This window comes from Drosophila bipectinata, chromosome 3R (assembly GCF_030179905.1).
Source record: "Drosophila bipectinata strain 14024-0381.07 chromosome 3R, DbipHiC1v2, whole genome shotgun sequence".
Taxonomy (NCBI): Eukaryota; Metazoa; Arthropoda; class Insecta; order Diptera; family Drosophilidae; genus Drosophila; species Drosophila bipectinata.
Window position 1 is genome coordinate 4,025,579 of NC_091739.1, and position 23,091 is coordinate 4,048,669.

The following is a 23,091-nucleotide window of genomic DNA, read 5'->3' on the forward strand; positions in this document are numbered from 1 at the left end:
TTAAAAATATTCACAGAAGTTAAAAAAAATATATATAGTTAAATTTGTAATATGTAACTAATTTTTACAAAATTTTTCTGAAGTGCCTAAATTGCTGATCCTGATTTTTAGATCCACCTTTATATAAAGATTAGGCAGACCGTTGTCTGTTGGGAAGAAAATACCAGCAGTTGGCTTTTTCCCGCTGATCTAGCCAGCAGAGATGGCACCCCCACAACACGGAACTTGGCACAGACGCTGTCCGACCACACTGTCATTTTCCTCGTAACAAAAAGCCAACCACGAATTAATTTTCCTAAATTTAATCGAAACGCGCTGCGAAAAACCCTCAAATAATGCGAAAAACCGCCAGCGGAAAGTGTAGTTCAGTGCAATAGAGTGCAACGAGTGGAAATAAAGTGAGAGAGAAAGCCAGGCAGAGATTTGTCAACAAAAAAAGGAGAAAAAAAATGAAAGAAATAAGTGCCGTGTGTTCGAAACGCTAAAAAGGGAAGAACAAAGAGTCAAATCGTTGGAAAACGCGCAGAAAACCCTGGGCCCGAAGGTAAATGAGGAAAATCCGCTGCAAAAGTGCAACGTTTGCAGCCATTTCTGTGGGCAATTTGCGTATTTCCCAGCCCAAGAAAATGCAATGCGGGAGTGTGTGTGTGTGTGTGCGGTGTGTATTTGTGGCGTGTGTGCGTGTGAATGTGTGGGTATATGTATTTCCAATTGTGTCTGTGGAAACTGAGGAAAATGCACGGAAAAACGCACAGCAGCCAAAAGCGGCCGAGGCAGCAATCAAAAATGTGCGGAAAAGTGCCTGAAAACGAAATGCGAAATCGCTCACCAACACACACCAACACAAATGCAACAGGCTGTATTTACATATTCCTCTCCCGCTCTCGCCACCTGGGGTGAGCTGGGTGGTGTGTGTGTGAGAGGGAGAGACTGCCACACAAATCGGATTAAATTCTTCTATATTCTGTCCCTTTCTTAGCTAGTACATGAGTGCCTATGTGTGTGTGTGTTTGTTAAAGAAATAGTATTATTAATAAAAGTTTAATGAAATAAACTAAGAGGCCCTCTGGGGTTATCTTTTCTGATAATTCTTGACATTAGGCAAGGTCACTTTTTGGCAGGGAGATCGGTTCCTCCCACTTTTGGTTTCAACCCCACCCCCCTCTCCTCAGATGACAACTACGTCTAATTGCCACAATAATTCATGTGTCACAGAAACTTGTCTCGTAGGCGTTTTGCAAAAATTCACATGCAATCGCTTAAAAAAAAAAAAAAAAACAAAACAATGATAAAAAGCAAGTACGATTGCAGAAACAACAAAAACACTTGAGAAAACAAAGCAAAAAACAAGTCCAACCTGAGCACGTTTACTACGATTACAGGGAAGTCTCACTAAAGTGGAAAGTCTGTCTTAAAAAATAATAATTTTTTTATTATTATTTTTAATATAAATATTCACTCAAAATAAAATCAAAGCATATTAGTCTTTAGCTAGTTAGTACTATATATGTTAGCGAGGTACTACTGTCGTGTTGATGCAACCGTGGGCAGCAGCTGCCTCCCATTTACATATGAATCAAGCTCACTGGCAGAAATATGAAGACAAATCCATGGCAGCCACAAAGTAACATTCATGTAAATACGAAAGATGCAAAATGTGGCACAAGTAACTGCAAAACAATACCCCAACCCCCCCTCCTTGGCTGCTCTTTGTAATTAGAGGCAGCGCCGCCGCCACCGCCGAGCTTCAATCTTCAATGTCAGTGCGACAATAATTTCTCAGGCGGCTTATTTATGGTGGCAACGTGGCCTCCCCACCCCGCCCCCTGTCTACGAGTCGCCCGAAATTCAAAAACTTGCAATTGGGGCTGCCATTATGCTGAAATATGTTTGTGGGTTGAGATACTTAAGTATTTTGGAGTATCTTTAACGAAAGAACAATTGTTTGAGTTGGCTTAATATTTGAGACTTAAATTATAATCCTAAAAAATAAAAACATTAGCTAAAATATGGATTTATTTGTGTAGTTAGGTGTAATGTCCTAGCTTCTGAAAATCCACAATTTAAAATAAAAATGTTGCCTCTTTTATGAACCTACAATCTAACTTAATGATTTTGTATAATAATGAATACTTTATCATGTTTTTATTTCCTTATATATGTACAATAATCATAAACATAATCATATAAACCGTTATAATCATAGGATGAGGAAGATAAAAGATAAATCCTTAAAGTAAATCAGAAAACTAAGAAGATAAGTTATGATGCAGTCTTAGTTATATTTCCCTTGCAGTTTTTGGAGTTTTAAGATTTTCAGAAGTGAGAAGTTGTGACAAGGCTGCTTTAAAGGTTAATTATGGTTCCTCCAAAGCCCCATACGGGTTCTACATATTTCCTTTACAAAATAATTGACAAAATATCTATATTTGGTCCTATATTTGGTAGTTGGTTTTTTTGGGTTTGTAAAATTAGTTTATATGCAGTGCGAAACACAATTTGGCACATGCCTAAAAAATGATGTTTAATGGGTTATACGGAGTTGGGATTTTCCAAAAATCAAATTTTTGTAGTCTAATCTACATAAAGATGTGCATGTCCTTTCAAAACTTAAACTCCTTCTGATAAATATTTTATGTAAAGGAATTTAATTTTAAAAATTTATTAATAAGAAAAAAAGAAAAACAATTAAGAAAAACCATTATTCTTCAAAGTATACATAGCTATTTTGTTAAAAATAAGAATTTTTTAAAGTCATTAAATTTAAATTTTTTGAAGTTCATTACCTTGTGTTTAGGTTTCTTTAGTATATTCTTTAGTTTTATTCTTTTGTGCATTTATGTTTTCTTTAAAAGAATCAATCAAATTTTTTGATTTTGGATCTCCCAATCCCGAAAAAACGATATTAGCGCAAAGCTCTAGTTTTTCGAAGACGTTTCCTATAACTGCTACTAAAGTGGAATAAGAAAATATTTTTACATGATCGACATGCTATTATGAGCTTAAAACTAGCTTCTACTTTAGTAAATAATAATTGCCTTAAAACAGTTTAAGTTCTCTTTCCTCAAGAGCTAAAAACACTTTTTTACTTTAAATGTGTATTTTATAAAATTTATTTTTAACAAAATATACGTGATATATGTATGTACATATATGATATGACAAAAAGGAAATCAAGTTATGACATGAAATCGCAATCCAATATCTCGTGAAATTAAGCATTTAAGCCCTTATGGTTGCTATCTAATACAGTTTCAAGCTTTATCTTTTTTTAAGCCAATTGCAAGAGGCCTTTTCTGAACTCTTTAGCTTACAAACAGAGCTAATAAAGTTTGTAAGAGCTACATCTTGATCGTTAATATATTTACTTTACTGAGTAGGAGATTCTCCCTCAATTTATTACCACCATCGATATTTAATTGAAGCTTACATATATGAAAAATATTAACAGAATCGAAAATCTTGATTTAGAGTTTGCTGTTCTGTTTTTTCCCTGCTTTAATTAATTATTAAATATGTAAAAATGAAGTTTTTTCCAAAACTATACACCTTTAATCTTAAATGTTGCATAATCATTGATTTTATTGAGGAATTCCTTGAGAGATAATCAATTAAAAAAGATTACTTGAAATGTTTGAATTCGAAATCACTCCCATACACTTCAAACATCTCTCCTTGGCTGCCAAATCCCAAGCCTCACTTGCAATACTTGGCCAAGAGCCAAATCCCCACAATCCGAAGCCAAAAGCTTGACCAGTCTAAAAAATAAAAAAAAAAATAAAAAAAACGCCAACGCCACAAACGCAACTCCTCCCTCCTCCTCTCCAATGTGCAAAATGTGATGGTTGTTGTTACTACTACTTGTATTGTTGTTGTTGTTATTGCTGGTTTTTTTTTTTTTTGTAGCCAGCTTCAGCGGCGTCATCGGCAGCGACGCTAAAAATTGTTGGCATTCCATTCACATTCCAGCATGCAATTCGTAGTGGATTATGTGAGTGTTGTTGTTGTTATTGTTGTTTTTGTTGGTGTTATAGTTGCTCTGCTGCTTTGTGGACGTCGACGCTGGCAGCACGGAACAGGTGAGGCTCCGTTGGCGTTGATCGTGTGCATTCCAAAAACACACACACACATGCTCACAAGCTGCGAGAGCAGGGCAATAAATACAGTGAGCTGTTTGCCATTATTGTTGTTGCTGTTGTTGCTTTTAAAAGTAAATGAACGATAAAACAAGAAAGTAAGGAAGGCTATCAAAGGATAGTAACGAAACTAGAAATACCCTATAAAGGCAAGAAATGAAAAGGGTCATTGGTTCTTTAATTAATTATATTTTCCTTTTAATTAAAATTAACTTTTTATAATTATTTATTTTATTAAACAAATTAAGCAACTAGTCTAGGCCTGGCCCCTCCCCTTTAGCTACGCCACTGCACTTCCAATGCTATGCAAGTCGAACGACGTCGACGACGAAAATGCAATTTAGCTCGTTTTTCTTGCTTGCATCGATCCCGTTCCCCCTTCCACCTCGCGCCTCCCATTCCCACCCATTTCGAGCATGTAACCGACTGAGAGAGTGTGAGAGCGCATGAAAAAAAAGGGAAAACGAAACGAAAACATAGAGCGCGCGTAGAGTAGAGCAAAAGCAACTACAACTACAATAAAAACAACAACAAGAGCAGCCTCCCCTTTTTTCGCCTTCCTACACACCATATTTTTCCTTGGCTCTTTCGTTTGGAATAAGTTTCCGAGGAATGCGCATTTTTGCAATAATAATCAGCAACTAATACTATTTTTATCTTCTGCCCTGACGCGTCGCACACTTCCACGCATCTGTATGGGTGTATGGGTGTACGGGTGTACGGTTGTGCGTGTGTATCTGTGAGTGTTTGCCCCCTGCAGCGTGTTTCGGCTCACTTCGAGTCACTCCCCCTCGTTCCACTCCTTCCGCTCCTTGTCTCGGCTCTTCTGTCGATCGCTCTCTTTTGGGGGCCGCATGATTGCCTCTGGATCCCAGGTCTTGTGCTCGCAATCGGAGCGCTGTAACAGAGCATGTTACAGGAGGGGGGCACTAGCAGAGCAGGGGGCATCAAATTCGGGAGAAAATATGGAAGGAATTTTTACTGGGAATTATTTTGGAGTGAAATGGGGAATAATAATATTAATACATGAAAGTAGTGCACTTTCTGCATTACCTTATCCAATACTCTATAGAAAGGATTTTTTACTGGGAAATACAAAAATATTTGGATTATAGTGGACAATAATAATATTAATTCACAATAGAACTAATCCAGCCTAATAGACACTCATGATATGTAGATCTATGAATCTATGTAATAGTAATAGGAAGTAATAGATAATATCGGACCTTATTAAAGACTCTTTAATATATTAAAAGTCGTAAATTATGTTCTTAATATGAACTAAAATGAATCTTCCATCTATCACTCTATTAGAGTGCCAAAGAATGATAATATTAATTCTTTCAAGACCTAATCTACATAATAGATAGGTTCTTATAGCCCTACATACCACATGCACTACTGTTTCTACAAAACATACTATTTCATACTAATAGTAATAATAGATAGATATATAGAAATAAAAGATAATATCGGTCTTAAAAATATAAATAATAAAGGAGTTCCTGATTTTTTAAACGAAAAAGTGGATCGAAAAGTTGAAAAGTGGTATTTATGAGAGTAGGATATGAAAGTATATATGAGAGATATAAATCAGATATACACCTTTTTTTTTAAGACTCTTCAGAATAGTTTCTACCATTACCTAAAATCTGAAGTATTGGTTGGTACTTGCTGATAAAAGTTGTACAAAATATTCTTAAAAATTCATACTAGAATATGGGAATACCAATAAAGAAATATGGAAATAATTTCATCTCGAAATAATCATAAAAAGTGTGACTTTTCCAAACATATCAACACTAAACCCCCTAAACTAGGTGGAAAGATTAAGATAATTAACAGTAGAACAGCCTAAACCTTTTATTTACTCAATGCAGTTGTGACTTGTAAGTGTCAAAATAAACACAATATAGCTTAGACAAAAATAGTCAAGCTAGATAGGACTACTAAGAAAGATTATCCCAAAGATTACATTAAACAGCTACTAAAATAGGTATTTATATAATCAATATAAATTCCTAATTTAAAACCCAAAATAGAGGGACTACTCCACCTCTAGCAGTTGTGCTTTTTTAATTAAAATTAAAAATCCTCTTCGAACATGGGCCGATGCGTATAATTGCCAATAAAATGTCTCAATTAATGCTAAATGCGAATTTCAGCTTAAGCTCTAGCCTGGCCATTTAGATAGCTTGGTATAGAGAGAGCGGCAGCTCGGCTTTCATGTGCTGCTGCTGCTGGCTGGCACTACTTGGGACGCAATTAAACAATTAAGAATTCCAATAGCGTCGCTATTGGACGAGCCGCTTAATAACGCATCAAAATCAAAATATTCCAGCCGGCGATAGCGGGCGATTGCATGCGAATTAGTTATTTGGATTTTTAATTAGTTGTGGGGATATGGGATATGGCGTATGTTTGCGCAAAAATACTCAGCAGTATGCGTGGAATGTGAAAATGTCCCCCCAGTCGGTGCAAAAAAAAACTACAGAAAACAGAGGAGGCGGCTATAGTCAGGGCCGATCTCTGTTGACATTCGGATTTGGCGCGTGGGGCCCGCGATGTTTACCCGCCCAAGATCTTGTTATCATCTATGTATGGCTCGGGTACACACGGGCCGGCGAAAAATTCACATTCCTCCGAAAAAAATAGAATTAAAGTAAAGAGAGAACACCACTCTTGTCAACAAAATAATTAAAAGCGACCACATTTCGCTGTTGTTCCTCTTTATGTTGGAGCTAATTCACGGGGCAATCAGAATATTGTTTGCAGATCAAGACACAGTCATGTAGTCTGTTGACAGACGTCTATGGGTCGTTATCTCCCAAAAATATGCCTACGACGGGTGGGAGCAGCCTGGAAGGCTGACTACTTTATAATTGAGATTTGTGGCAAAATAATGGAATTTAATGGGCGAATTGGCACTGAAGTTGGGCGTTTTGTTTTATTGTTTTGCCTATCCGATAAAAAAGGTGGTTAGGGGCTATCTTTTTTCAAGGGGTGTTCATCGGAATGTAAACTACTAAGTAATTTATAAACGATTTCGTGCAAAATGTACATTTTACGTAGATTGTTAGGGCAGCGATACAGAAATCTTTTAAGGGTTAAGGGTTATAAGGTAAATTCCTGTCGAAAAAGGCATGTTTTTGCAATTAATTCTTGATAATATAAAGGAATATTCCCATATTATATAATATAGAATGACTTTTTAAAAATATTGCGTACAATTTGTATGAATATGGCTAGAAAAAAATAAAAAGGCATGAAATGAGACTAAGAATCTATATCGTTAAAAAATCGATATAGGCACAGGCATTTAGGGAATTGAGACATCATTTATAGGAATTGAATAACAAATTAAAATTCCAAAGTAGTTTTAATATTAAGATGGAAACAGCTTAAGAAATTAAGGATTTTGGTAGAAATACAGAAAAGTTTTGAATATTTAGTACAAGTTATATCAGCATCAGTACAAACCTATATTTTAGATTGTAGATAAAGGTGGAAAATATTCTAAAACATCTTAAAAATAAAGGTGAATATCTAAGCACTTTCATATAAACCTCGGTAAAGGCTCATTTTTAAACAACATATTATAACTTTATATCCCCTAGATAAGCATGCCTCAAACCCCCTAGAAACCCTTGGAAGACATAAGATATGTCATAAAATAGTCAATAGTCGTACCACCAACATTCTTGACAATTAAAATTAGAAAATATTTTTAACCCCATCTTAAATATTAAAATACTTAATCCCTTAAGGTATCCACGCAAGGATAGCTTGAGAATGAGTTGAAATGTAGCCCTCTTAGGGATCAGATTAGTACCCTTTGTACCTCAAACCTCCACGGCAAGCTCTATTTTGCGTTGCGTTTCCTTCCTCATTTGCACTTGGCACAAATTCGGCGAAATTTCGTGTTTGTTTACAAATCCATCTATCGACGGCTATTTCATAGTCAGGTGCGCACGCCACTCCCCCGGCACCCACCACCCGGTTCAAGCCCCTGCCCCTCCATGGTGTGAACTTAATGGTTCGTCATAAAAATGGGTTTGTGTTTTCGGGGGATTTTTTTTTTGTGTTTTGGACATTTCACCAGAATTGAAACATGACATAATGTGCGCGGAGGCAGCGCATAATTTATGCGGCTCCCCCCTACGGGCTGCAACTGGGACTCTGGCAGTCACTACCCCAGGGCGTGAAAAATCATGCGAAAGACAGTGCTTCCAGGTGAACTTCCTCCGCCAGCCAGATTGATGGTCATTACGAACAATGAGTGTGGATTTTCCGGCCCACAGCTCTTAAGCCCCCCGACAGCCGGTGACTCACGTCGCAGGCATTTAAATGAGACACCCGACCGGCCAGTAGAGCGACCAAAGGTAGCAAGAGCTTCCCAAGTTGAATAGGTCAAGTATGCATATTTTAGTCAACAACTAGACTAGTTAATGAGTGAGATATGTACGCGAGTGTGAGTGACTGATGATCTTGTCATTTTCGAAGGCATTTCGCATAGCGTGTGACAATTTTTTGGGTTTTCGATCAATTTTCCCATCCGTGCCCCTGTATTCATATACTTTATGTTTGTGTATTTTTCAGATCCAAGTTCGAATCGTGTGTAGGATTAATTAATATTCCGAAAGAGGCCTCAAATCAAATTAAAAATCAACTAATATTTTGATATTCAAATATTCAAATGAAATTCATTCATCGCCTGGGACTTTGTTCGACTATTCTGCCAACTATTTTCGGATTTGAATTGTGTATGAGGTCGGGGCAGAATCTGTGATAAAACAGACAAAAAAAAAAATAACAAACAAAAATAAAAAATAAATAAGTAAGAAAAATAAAATGTGAAGAGAAGTATTTACATGCAAAATGAATGTTGGGCGAGAGATGTTTTTTGTTATAATGCAAATGTGAAGTGGAAGAAGAATTCTCCGCCCGAGTGATAAATAATCCGACAAAAAAATACAAAAAAAGGGGGGTTAGCAGAAGCGGAGGGGTCGAACACGAGCACCAGCCAGCAGTGCAAACACATTTATCTTTATTGAGAGCAACAATATCAAGATCGAGATAATAAAGCATCGTAAACCGTAAACCGTAAACCTAAAACTAAATATTCACATAATTGAAATGCAAATTCGTCTGAAAAATAAAAAGTGCCTTCTAAAAACGAATAATATTTAATTGAAAAATCTCTGTGCGTGTTCGAGAGGGAGCCTTGGGAGCCAGCATTTTGTGATATGAGTGCTAAATATCACGGTCCCACGAAGCAGCAGCATGCATCCAGCGGGCGAAAAAAGGGGCGGTCGCCCCAATGATAAATACACGGCGGAAGCCCTCGAGAGCATCAAGCAGGACCTCAACCGCTTCGAAGTACAAAATAACCATAGGAATAATCAGGTGAGAACTCTTTCCAATCAAAAATACCTCTCCATACATAATTTTATTCGTCGACTGGGGCGTTTTCAAAGCTGACTCTGACTCACTCACAAAACAGCCAAACAGGCTTGAAGAATTTCAATAAACCGTTTAGCGTGAAAACGACTCCATGCCACTCAGCTCATCGCGGCTAAGCCTGGTTTAGACCATCTTAGACCGACTTGGCTTTCCACTGGTAGTTATGCCACTAAGGTGCTTATCACAGCTTCCCAATGATGGGCGACAATCAAGACACAAAACCAGAAGACACGACAGCTAATAAAAGCCAACAGCCGGATAACATGCAGGCCTTTAGTCTCACAACTAAATCGAATTTTGATCGAAAGTGTGGGTGACTTTTATGCCCGGTATACCTTGTAGAGTTGTAGAGTTTGGGGGTATGGAGAAGGAATCTTCTTCGATTCTATAAATTATATTCTTAATAAGCATAATCAATCGTTGATATAGGAGACTGTATATCTTACTTATATAAGATCTTTAGAATGTTTTAAATAGATTCCTGCAGTACCCACATGGGTCAATTTTGTGCTAGACAATTTTTAGACCCAATTTTGTGTTAGAGACCAAATTAGACAATTTTTTTTAAAAGGTTTTGATTTCAAAACTATTCCAAATCCTATATAACAAAAAATCAGACAAATCGAGCGATTTTTAGAGGAGTTGTAGATTCAGTTATAGAGTATTTCTTCAGCTACCTTATTAGTTGTTTTTTGAAGCACTCAAAAGTAGGAAACTAAAATGTTGTTCTGAGACATCTATTTTGGATGGTTACAACGCAGTTCTAGGATTAGTATAATAAATATTAATTTTGAAAGGCATATAGTTTAGTGTAGAAAGTGACATTGTAAGAAGTGTAGAAATATGAAAAATGTTCAAACATTACAAGAGGAGCTTTGAAGTTTGAAGTTTACAAGAGGACTGACAAAATAACTATAGGAATAATAACCAAAGGTTTGTTAAAAAGTCTCGGAAAAATGGCATTGAAACTTAAATATTTGCGATCTAATATTACCAATTTTTATTCAATATTTGGATGGCAAAACACTAAAACCCTATTCTAAAAAGGTATTTTTCAAACTATTCCACAGTCGTTTTATCTAAAATCGGACGATTTTTAAAGGAGTTTTAGACGTTTTATTTTGTTTTCTTATTGGTTTATTTTGAAAGTGGCAAAAAAAATGTTTTTATGAGACATTTATTTTGAATGATTAAAACTCACTTTTAGTATGAGTTATATAAATATTAATATTGAAACGAATATTAAAAATACATTACAGTAGAACAGTGGTCGGCACCCCAATACATTGATATGATTTTACCGCATTAGTGTTAGTAACGAATAGCAGAAAGTAGGCTGTGAGCATGACGTTTCACACATTTATACTGTGTGTGTGTGGCAGAGCTCGGGCAGAGAAATTTCCTATGCCCCCGAGATAGGGCCGTGCCGACCTCTGCAGTAGAAGATTTTCTTGACAGAAGTTTGTTAAAAAGATTTGGGAAAATGGTATAAAACATTTATATTTGGGGACCAATATTACTAATAATTGTTTTACATTCATAATAATCATTAAAATCTCCATTTCTATAAATCGTTACCAACTACACTGTACGAATTTGGAGTATCGTTGTATCTGATATCGATAGGTTAATCAATCCTGAATCCAGTATTTTTCCCAAGCTGTGTTTTGGCAATGAAATTAAAACTCGCGACATAAGTTAAAATTAACAGATATTATTGAATGGCTTTTCTCGAACCTTAAAAGATACTACCTCGAAAATAAGTCGATTATTAAAATTAAAGATATCACTTATAGTACGCGGGTATCACAATCGAAGAACTCTACTAAATTTCTTGAAATATTTTTAAAAACCGCTTAGTTTCTTGCAATTTTTAATATTAGTATGTTTCTACAAATAGAAGCAAATACTAGTTGCAAAATTAAGGAAAACAGTCAGCAAAGTAGAAATTACTGATTGTTCGCTTATAAACCGGCACGAGCCGAAAATGTTTCACCTGGTCGTGAACATTTCAACAAGGTCGGCTGGCAAGTGCGTGGGTGGGTGGTATCAGCGGCCGGGATGGCAGTTGGCCTGGCCTGGTCAAAAGCCTGACCAGAGCAGCTAAAATTAAACGCAGAGGGACGTGGGAAAGCGAAATTAATGAACTGGCGAGCGAAATGCAATTGACCTTCTGCCTCTGAGTGGGTGGGAGCCAGTGTCTGGCAGACGAACTGTCCACTGGGAGAATAAACGGATAGAGTTTTAATTTTCAACATTTTTTAGCCCAAAACTGGCATGTGTTTTAATGAGGTAGAATATGATTTTTTATTCCCTGGTGTGCGTACACGCGAATGCCCTGGATTCTTCAGATTGACGTCACGATCAAGTGAACTAAAGAGATCGGATCGTGGCTATAGCCTATCGGAGAGAGGCTGCGAGTGGGCTGCTCGCATCGGAAGGAGGGGGGGAGGGGGAGGAATGACTAATGGTCGAGTTGGTATTGCCCGATCAGTTAAGGATTTCAGCACCATCTCTGCAATTAGCCAAACAACTTGCAATAATCATTTATTAACTGGCCAAGTCGTGGACTCGCTTCCAGTTCAGCTACAGTGCGTCCCAAAAATATAAGTTTAAATTTCAATAAAAAATACTTGATTCACTTTATTGTTCATCTTTAAGGAATTTATTAACGCATTCCCCTGATGACTAAGTTTTAAAAGCTCTATTAAGAGATTCCAATCGCTGAAATTCCTAAAGTTCTGAAACTGGCTTTAGCTCCTTTGGAAGGAGGAGGCCAGGGAGGCGGGCAGAACGTCATAAAAATTCTTAAATATTATCTGACGGGTCATCAATTCAAAGTTTTACGACCTCCACTTGCCGGCTACTGTTTGCTGCGACTGTAAATTATGTTTGGGCTTCGGTCTCCGATTCGGCTTCGGTTTCGGCCAGAAGCCACAAGGATCAGCGGATGGAATGCCTGAAAGCAGGGTCTCTCTCTTAATCCAAGCGATGGGCGTGCTCGGGTCTCTGGCCATTGGAGAGTTGGCTAATTGTTATGGCCCGGCCAGTTTGGACAGGCCAATTTAATGCTGCAATTGCTGCTGCCATTGGAATTGGCTTGTCTTTGCGGTTTTGGCCAACTTTCGCCTGGCATTCGGCTTTCGGCCTACGCCTCTGCCTCTACCTCTGCCTCGGCCAAGCACAATGGCCCGGCTAATTGGTCATGCTGAGCGCTAAATACCAGAAACCCATAATCTGCTCATATATGGCTCATATGTTTGAAAAACCCCCCCAGGGGGCAGGGGGGCGGTCCATATGTGGGCAGTGCATGTCGGAGCGATGAACGATAGACGATAAATAAATACGAAATTTATGCGCGGTCCGATCAACACTTTCAGCGGCCATGTTCACGCCCACACAACGTTTTAGACTCGACGCCCTATTCGATGTTTTGATACCCTGGAATACCTATTAGATGTGATGATATCTTGAAAATATATCCAATAGATATTCCAAAGTCTACCAAATACTTATGGACCTTTTTGGCGGCATTTTTCAACCGGTAGGCTGCCACCAAAATGGTCTCGAACCTCCGCCATAAATATCCATATCAATAATGCTCGGCGGCGGGGCTCGGGTTTCGGCAAAAGTATGCAAAGAAATTAATTAAAATAACAAACGTTGTTAATAAATAAAATCCAATGGCCCCGCCAACGCAGCCAACAGTGAGCCAAATGCCATTACAATAAAAATTAAAATAATCCATAAATAAATTAGTAAACAAAACGAAGCACTCCGCGAGGATGGTGTGGTGGGGCTGGCCAAGAAACACTCTCCCTAACAATACCTAATCGGGTCTCTTTTTTTATATCCATGTGATAGGTTAGGTGGCTTATTTGGTGCGGTTATGGTCGCGTACACATGTAATCTCATTTTAAGATTTGCTGCGAATTCGTTTATTAATAGAAAATGTTCAGACAGTGGCTGCCAGAAAAATATTTCAATTAAAATTAAAATTCTATTAAAATTTAATTAAAGGTTTATAATAACTTGATGTATTTTGGAAAGTTTTAGAAGTGACAATATGTACATGACAAATTTTTTTAACAAAAGATCCGAAAATACTATTTTTTAACGCAGTTTAGAAATGAAATCACTAGCCAATATTTTAAAAAAATATGTACCTTTTTTCATATGGCAGCTATGGATATGGTTTTGCGAAGCAAAATATTCTTAAAATTAATAAGCCTGTTATTGTCTTATTTATCTGAAGATATAATAAATATTAATATAATTATTTTTTTTAATTTGGTTTGTTTTATTACAGAATATTCGTAGTTATTCGAACCAAACTAATCTTAAACTTGATATTCCTTCAAAAAACTCACGCATCTATGAGTAATCTCATGAATAACTTTTCAAATAAGGGAATAAATAAAAAATAAAACATTATTTTTGTGTTTAGATTATTTTAAAATACTCTTTTTTAAAGCATTTTTTTATACATACTCCTTCTGATTTATACATCCTTCTGGACATGATTAAAATCAGAGAAAAAGATATAATTTATCATATTAATTTATCACTCATTTCTAGTAGGGTAATGATAAATTATCCTATAATATAATATATAAATATAATAATCTACTCCTATAGGGTAGTGTTTAGTAATTCATTCTCTCATTGTACAACAAACATTTTTTAAAACTCAACGTACCCTGGAAGAGTTAAATTAGTACATTTATTTAATCAATTAAATTTAAACAAGTTAACTATATCATAATGATGTCTGAATACTTTTTGCACTCACTGTAAAGCTGTCTGTCGAGACTTTATGGGGGGACAAATTTCATTTGAAGCGAAATGGAATTCCTTGGGGTGCAATTTTCAACTAATTTGTGCAATTTTCATGCGAAAAATTTGGGGGAACCTGTCGGTGGGCAGCCTTTGCTTAATTTTCTTTATTCTCTGGCTATGTTTTAGCTATTTTCTCAGGAATTTTCACCTAAATATACATATTTGTATGTTCGTATATATACAGCACAGCCATATAGCCAACAAAAATATATCAGAAGCAGAAGCAATCGCCCAAAAAAGAATGCTTCCTCTATGGCGAGTGTGTGTTTGCCTCTAATAATAACAAAAGACAAACAGACACGCACGGGCCAAAATGTTTGGCTATAACTACAAATAGAGTCTATAGTACAGGGAATTTCTTAATTCTTTGGTCTAAAAAATCGCTGTATTAATTAAACTTCTAAACTCCGTATTTATTAAATTCTTTCAAGATTTTATACAGTTTATCAGTACCGGGTATCATATAGTTTGCTTTGAAATTAAAATAGTAGATCAGTTCTCTTTTTAGACATATTACATATGTACATATTAAATATTACATACATAATACATATTAAATTTACATCATACATAAGTATTAATATATTAAACATTAATTAAGACACTCTCAACTTTCGAAGCCTTCTGTATAAAATCTTGTAAAAAATATAAAAGGCGGGTATCATTCTTCTTAAAAATCTTCTTTAAAAAAGATATAACACATCCTCATAAATACATATTCCCTTATACTACGTATGTATACCCTTAAAACCTTTCATTTTATTAAATTTTAAAAATAAGTTATACCTTTCCTCCAATCTAGTGATACCTGTATTCTAATTATTCGACAAATATTTGTCTCCGTTGCCAAGAATTCTTAGTTTTGATGTATTTTTTTGGCGATTGCCCCATTACCATCTATGAGGAATGTCATGCAAAATTTCGGCCTCACTTTCCCCACCCCACCCATATTCGATGAGGCAATATTGTACACATTTCGAGGCAAAGTTCGATTTTGGGTGAGGTGTGCCAGGTTCAAGGCTACTAGCTATAGCCATATAGACACTATAGTACATGTGTCGGAAAGTGTTTCAGGTGATGGGTTGGAATTTGTGGGAAATGAACTTGTCCGACCTTGGCGGCGGCTTAATTGTTTTGCAAATTGCAGCCACCGCAGAGCAAATAGGCTTGAGTGGATTAGCGAAAGTGTTTCGGTGCCCGGGCCGGGGCCCCTTGCCTCGAATCGCCGGTAAATCCAATTTGTTTTATTCGCAAATTTCGCAGTGCCAGCTTGCGTGGGCGACACTTTTTTTTCGTGTAGCAGCCCGGTATCGCTGCACTTGCTGATTTAGTGCGCCCATTGGCTTTTGCTAATTTGCCGTAAATTGGCTTTCATGTAAGGCGGAGGAGCACCGCCTCGGACTCGGACTCGGGCGGGGGGCAGAGGGTCTTCTCGAAAAGACAGACGCACAGTCTGCTGGGGGCTTTGTCGGGTTTTGCTTGGTGCGCGTCCTTGGATTTAATTTGATGCCCATTAGGGTGGTCCAAAATAGAGAGAAAAGTAAAAAAAAAAAATTATTTATTATTTATTATTTTAAACTTATTTTATTAAAAATATCTTAAAGCAAATCCCTTAAAGGAATTCCCAGGGTATTAAGATAGCCCGTTCTCTTTCCAACACACTTGACAGCCAGTCAAAGCAAGAATGAGAAGAAAAATTGAAAGAGCGAGTGGGGTGGGGCAAGTGGGGCGGACAAAGTCATAAAATCGAGGATCAGTCACAAAGGGAAGATTGGAGACGGAATGTGTGTTGGGGGAGGGGAGGGGAGGGGGGCAGACAAGAAGAGGCATCAAAAGAACGCGTAAAACGGGTAGCAGAAGCAGCGCAGCGGCAGACGAGAAAAGGGAGCACAAAGAACAAGGGACCCCAAACATACCCAAGCAAAAGAGAGTGAAAGAGCCAGAGCGATGGAATGTAAGCAAGGGCAACCTTCGGCGCGAGCGAGTGTGAGTGAGTGTTTGTGTGTTTTGGATCCCACTTGGCGCATCTGGCAGCCGGCTCTCTGATCGCTATTCCTCCCCCTCCCCTCTCCGCATTTGAGATATTTGGTGTGGCCATCTCACTCGCTCTCGTTTGGAATATTAAGGAATTTTAGGACGATGGCAAGAATTTTATTTTGTTGCTTTGGCCGCCGCGGTTTATCGTCTTTTGTTTTAGCCTCTGGTTCGCCTCTTGTTTCTCTTTGTTTTTATTTTGTGTGTGCTCGTCTTTTGTTTAGTTTTTGATACAAACACATCCACACACACACACACATGCCCAGTGGAGGAATGCTGACCACTCATGGGCGGCCGCCAAGGGGGGTCATACTTATAATCACTTTTGAAGAATTTGACTCGATTTATTGATTTTTTAGCTATTCTCTTAATAATAATATTCTCTTTGTTTTACAGAACTACACAGCTCTGCGATACACTGCGGCCAATGGACGCAACGATGCACTTACTCCGGACTACCACCATGCCAAGCCGCCGATGGAGCCCCCACCGTCGGCGTCACCCTCCCCCGACGTGGTGGTGCCCCCGCCCCCAGCGATCGTAGGCCAACCGGGGGTGGACAGGGGGGTCGGTCATGTGCCAAAGATGATTACGGCTCTGATGCCGAACAAGCTGATCCGGAAGCCGAGTGTCGAGCGGGACACGGCCAGTAGTCATTATATGAGATGCAGTCCGGCCTTGGACTCCGGGGCCGGGAGCTCTCGATCGGATTCGCCGCACTCGCACTCCCACTCCGCCCTCACCCACGCCCACCAGCCCAGCTCCAGGCCCGGAGCCGGCACTCCCGGCGGAAATGGTGGCTTCTCCCCCTCCCCGAGTGGGTTCAGTGAAGTTGCCCCGCCGGCGCCGCCGCCAAGGAATCCCACCGTGTCTAGTGCGGCCACGCCCCCGCCTCCGGTGCCTCCCGCCAGCCAGGCGTACGTGAAGCGTCGCTCCCCGGCCCTGAACCGCCCGCCAGCGATAGCACCACCCACCCAGCGGGGCACGTCGCCGGTAATCACCCAGAACGGGATCAAGAACCAGCAGCAGCTCACCCAGCAGATGAAGGCCCTCAACCTTTATCCTGGCGGAGCAAGTGGTGCTGTGGCGGCGGAGCCCCCGCCACCGTATCTCATCCAGCCTGGCGTGGCCCAGCCCCCGCCGCCGCCCAGCTACACGGCCTCCATGCAGTCCCGACAGTCGCCGACGCAGTCCCAGCAATCGGACTACCGCAAGTCGCCGAGTAGTGGCATCTACTCGGCCACCTCGGCGGGATCACCGAGTCCCATCACCGTGAGCATGCCGCCCGCGCCGCTGGCGAAGCCGCAGCCCCGGGCCTACCAGGCCAGGACCCAGCAGCCGATCATCATGCAGAGCGTGAAGAGCACGCAGGTGCAGAAGCCGGTGCTGCAAACGGCGGTGGCGCCCCAGTCCCCCTCGAGTGCCTCGGCGAGCAACTCGCCGGTGCACATCCTGGCCGCCCCGCCCTCCTACCCGCAGAAGTCGGCGGCAGTGATGCAGCAGCAGCAACAGGCAGCCGCAGCGGCGCATCAACTGCAGCAGCACCAGCTGCAGTCGAAGCCACCCACGCCCACCACACCACCTCTGCTCACGGGAGGCAGTATTTCAGGTGGGTTCGGTACACCTGTTCCCATAGAATCACATACTAACTAGCTCTATCCTTTTCAGGACTCACTAGCAAATCCACCTGCCTGGAGCCACCTTCCTACGCCAAAAGCATGCAGGCCAAAGCGGCCACTGTGCAACAGGTGCAGCAGCAACAGCAGCAGCTACAGGCCCTCCGAGCTCTGCAGAACCAGCGGGAGCGGGAGCAGCGGGAGCTGAGGGAGAGGGAGCAGCAGAAGCTAACGAATGGTAACCCCAGCCGGCAGCTGCCACCCCCGCCACCCTATCAGAGCAACAACAACAACAATTCCGATGCAAAACCACCCAGCAATCACAACAACAACAACAATAACAATATCCAGATCAGCAACAGCAATCTGGCCACCACTCCTCCGATACCACCGGCCAAGAACAGTTCCGCGAGTACGGGAGCCAACAGTTCCGGGGGGAGCAACGGCTCCGCCAGCACCACCGCCTCGTCCACGGCCTGCAAGAAGATCAAACACGCCTCGCCCATACCTGAGCGGAAGAAGATATCCAAGGAGAAGGAGGAGGAGCGCAAGGAGTTCCGCCTCCGGCAGTACTCGCCGCAGGCCTTCAAGTTCTACATGGAGCAGCACATCGAGAACGTCATCAAATCCTACCGGCAGCGCACCTACCGCAAGAACCAGCTGGAGAAGGAAATGCTGAAGGTGGGCCTGCCCGACCAGACCCAGATCGAGATGCGGAAGATGCTGAACCAGAAGGAGAGCAACTACATCCGCCTGAAGCGGGCCAAGATGGACAAGAGCATGTTTGTCAAGTTGAAGCCGATCGGAGTGGGCGCCTTCGGGGAGGTGACCCTGGTGCGGAAGATCGACACCTCCAACCACCTGTACGCGATGAAGACCCTGCGGAAGGCCGATGTCCTCAAGCGCAACCAGGTGGCCCACGTGAAAGCCGAAAGAGACATCCTGGCAGAGGCTGACAACTGCTGGGTGGTGAAGCTCTACTACAGCTTCCAGGACAAGGATAACCTTTACTTTGTAATGGACTACATACCAGGTGGGTTAGCTTTAGTTAATCTGACTAATCCGACATGAATATTAATTATGATTTCTAATCCCAGGCGGTGACTTGATGTCGCTGTTGATAAAGCTGGGCATCTTCGAGGAGGAACTGGCCCGGTTCTACATCGCCGAAGTCACCTGCGCCGTGGACAGCGTCCACAAAATGGGCTTCATTCACAGGTACTTGATCGAATATCTAAGATTTTGAGATTAGGATTTGTTTCAAAACAGTAATAAGATGAATATTTATGGCCCTCGTTCCACAAATAGTTATTTTATTATTTTTATTTATTTTTCAAAGCCATAAACCCTGACAAATTAGAAAATTTACGACTGGCTTTACGACTTTTTAATTTTTCGACAGAAACATTTCAAATATGCCAAGGCCTTTCATTAGATAGTATATGTCTTAAGTCGCCAGAACATTAACTAAATGCCTTTTTATTTCCCCGCAGAGACATCAAGCCTGACAACATACTCATCGACAGGGACGGACACATCAAACTCACCGATTTCGGCCTGTGCACCGGCTTCCGATGGACTCACAACTCGAAGTATTACCAGGAGAATGGTAAGATTGGAGTGTAATCCTTAAATCCCAAACTGATAATCATGTTATGATCCTTGCAGGAAACCACTCGCGCCAGGATTCAATGGAGCCTTGGGAGGAATACTCGGAGAACGGTCCAAAGCCCACTGTGCTGGAGCGGTAAGTTGAAAGAATGCTTATGAGTCATGGCATGACTGATCTCTATCTTCCAGACGACGCATGCGCGATCACCAAAGAGTCCTGGCCCACTCCCTAGTGGGCACACCCAACTATATAGCGCCAGAGGTGCTGGAGCGAAGCGGATACACGCAGCTTTGCGACTACTGGAGCGTGGGTGTGATCCTCTACGAGATGCTGGTGGGGCAGCCGCCCTTCTTGGCCAACAGTCCCTTGGAGACGCAGCAAAAGGTTGGAACTATTAGCCTAATCCTTTGCGAACATGGTAGTAACCTTGGGCTTGTCTTGCAGGTCATTAATTGGGAAAAGACGCTTCACATACCGCCACAGGCAGAGTTATCCCGCGAAGCCACGGATCTGATCCGACGACTTTGTGCCTCGGCGGACAAGCGACTAGGGAAGAGTGTGGACGAAGTTAAGGGCCACGACTTCTTCAAGGGCATCGATTTTGCGGACATGCGGAAGCAGCGGGCGCCGTTCATCCCGGAAATCAAGCATCCAACGGATACGTCCAACTTTGATCCTGTCGACCCGGAAAAGCTGCGCTCCAACGACTCCAACATGAGCAGCGGCGACGACATCGACCTGAACGATCGGCAGTTTCACGGATTTTTCGAATTTACCTTTAGGCGATTCTTCGACGACAAGCAGCATCCGGATATACCGGATGATCAGGCGCCGGTCTACGTCTGAGGCTGATTGTTATCCCCACCCCGCCCCCAACCCACCACCAGCGCCCCCTCCCCCCACACTCATTGTTAGTCAAATAGTCACAAAAGAAAGATGAAATGTTGAGCGGGTTTTCGCGAGTGCGTGACTACAGAATGAAAACTATATATATTATATAAATTATAGGAGAAAGTAGCGAAGCAACTACACATATACCTACAGAATATACATATATCATAGGTATGCTTGAGAGCATGAACTGAATAAATTTAATAACGAAACAGAATAGAAGCCCGGACCGCGGCCTTCTAGCTGGCATACCATCCTTTATACTACTCCCAAATCGTTATGCATTAAACTATTGTACTGTTAGTGAAGAAAGAGGGACCAACTGGAAAATGTTACCTTTCTGGTGCGTGCTCAAAGCTAAGCAACAAAATGCCTTAAAACCGAAACGAGATCGCGAATTTACCCAAGTCCTACCCATCACCAACCTTTCCTTCTCTTCCACCCTCCGATCGATGGTCCGTGGCTTCAACTCAGCAGGCTGGTTGGTCCACACCATTGAGCAGCAGCTCCATCCCACTCCTTGGTGGGATTGAGGTGCGGGCGTCGGAGATGCGGAGACCAAAAGTCGCACGGCAGCGATATAAGCGGGTCTTATAAGCCTTATCAAAACCTAATCTAGGGGAAAAGATCACAGTTCAGTGGCTTTCTGCCAATCCATCAATCACTGCTCATGGAAAAGTCTTCAAATGTGTCCTCCCATCACCTATACCTATACTAAAACGGAAAAGAACAAACTTAGATATACCTATGTACACATATCTAGCAATGTTAGACCAACTTGTTGAACGCCAAACCAAACTGTTTAGATCCGCACGAAACGGAGAAGAATTCAACACTAATTCTCTACTATGAACAGATATCGAGAAGTAATCGAGACGATGAAAGCTATGGAAATTGTAATCTTTTTAAATGTAACATTGTAAAGCAAACGTTAATTATAATTTATGGTAAAGTTGTCTAGCGCCCTAAGATGTTTTTTAGTTTATAGAGACCGCTAACCATAATTTAGTTTAATTTCTAACACTTAAGCGAGAGTACATCAATTTTTTTGTTTTTAGTAGGTTCGTTGGAAATTGCTAAGCTGGAAACAATTTGTTTTTCTATTTAATTAGCCTCAGTTTGTATGTGCGTGTGTTTATTACTATGATTATATATCTACCTAAATATATATATATATAAATTGAAAATATTTTAAATGTGAGATGAGAGCGCAAGCAAATTGAAATTGAATTGATATGAAAAACTCTGTGTGTGCCTTGGCCAATTAGTTTACTAAAACAAATTAATAAATGGAGAAGAAAATTTATAAAAATTAAATGTTTTTCAATTGGGGGGTTATATGGGCCTTGGAAGACAGTTCCACCTTTTGAGGTTAACTTTTTTACGAAAGCATGTTCAAACAAGAAAGAATCGTCTAAAGGAAGTACTATGTCCAAAAGAATGGACATTATTCTCAAAGAGAGCTTATATTAAAATTTTCAAATTAACAAAAAATTGGGTTTTTTAATTGGATTTTGATGGGTCCCTTGGGTTTTGGTTCTTGAAGAAAGTTTAACTTTTTAGGGTTAAAGTTTTAGGGAATGGATGTTCAAACACGATGAATCGTCCGAAATACCAAAACCTGAAAAACATATAACAAAATAACAAATCAATTGTTCGGTATTCTAATTGGAATTTGATATATGTCTTGCGTTTTTATTCTCCAAGAAAGTTAAACCTTTTGAGGTTAGCTTGTTTTCCTAAACATGCATTTCTTTGCATGTTCAAACACGATGAATCGTCTGAAATGAGTATCCTCATTTGTCAATGAAGAAAAAACTGTTTCTTTTAATTGGAGTTCCTTGGATCCATTGAGTTTTTTTTTTCTAAGAGAGTTTAAACTTTTGGGTGAGCATATTTTAGAAATGCATGTTCAAACGAGATGAATCGTCTGGAATGACTATCCTTGGATATCATATAGACCACCCAAAAAAACTAATCAATTGTTGAAATTTTAAAATGACCATATCATTGGGTTTTGAAATTGGATTTTTATGGATCTTTTAAGTTCTTATTCTTTAAGAGAGGTTAGTTTCCCCTTTTGAGATTAATTTTTTTAAAAATGCATGAATTTTTTTTTTGAATTTTTGAATTTTGATGAATGAAAATGAATTTTTTAGAACTGTTTAAACACGATTCGTAAATCGTCTCAAATAAGTAGCACCACAAGAAGCATAACAACCCAAATAAACAAATCAATTTTTGATATATTAAAATAAATAACAAAAGGTGTTAATAAATTGAAGTTCAATGGATCCTTTGCGTTTTTGTTTTTCCAGAAAGTTTATCCCATTGCGGAAAGCTTTTTTAGATATGCATGTTTAAAAACGATGAATCGTCCCAAAGAAGTTTGTCCTAAAGTATGTAGCACCCAAAAATGACATATAGTTGGATTATGTATTATAATTTGATAAATAAACGAAACATTGTTTCCTTTGATTGGAGTTACTTGGATCCT

The 23,091-nt window shown here is 40.1% G+C and overlaps 1 protein-coding gene across 2 annotated transcripts; it reads left to right on the forward strand.

Annotated features, from left to right (window-relative positions):
- Nucleotides 1-225: 225 nt before the first annotated feature.
- wts (serine/threonine-protein kinase warts) lies at nucleotides 226-21,891 on the forward strand. 2 transcript variants are annotated; one of them, XM_017245573.2, is made up of 9 exons: nucleotides 226-544; nucleotides 8,739-9,545; nucleotides 16,872-18,084; nucleotides 18,144-19,124; nucleotides 19,189-19,309; nucleotides 19,585-19,700; nucleotides 19,760-19,838; nucleotides 19,892-20,087; nucleotides 20,148-21,891. In XM_017245573.2, exons 2-9 carry the CDS (start codon nucleotides 9,423-9,425, stop codon nucleotides 20,547-20,549), a joined length of 3,231 nt encoding a protein of 1,076 aa, XP_017101062.2. In that variant the 5' UTR covers nucleotides 226-544; nucleotides 8,739-9,422; the 3' UTR covers nucleotides 20,550-21,891. The 2 variants fall into 2 exon arrangements, 1 of the variants encoding a protein (XP_017101062.2); XR_011443064.1 differs by lacking the exons at nucleotides 19,892-20,087; nucleotides 20,148-21,891 and having other exon boundaries at nucleotides 19,587-19,700.
- The last annotated feature ends 1,200 nt before the right edge of the window (nucleotides 21,892-23,091 follow it).

Excerpts from the sequence above, each read along its gene's own strand:
- wts (XM_017245573.2), top strand. The coding sequence starts at position 9,423 with ATGCATCCAGCGGGCGAAAAAAGGGGCGGTCGCCCCAATGATAAATAC. Across the intron at positions 19,125-19,188 it reads TGTAATGGACTACATACCAG|GCGGTGACTTGATGTCGCTG; the intron begins GTGGGTTAGCTT and ends TTCTAATCCCAG. Across the intron at positions 19,839-19,891 it reads AAGCCCACTGTGCTGGAGCG|ACGACGCATGCGCGATCACC; the intron begins GTAAGTTGAAAG and ends TCTATCTTCCAG.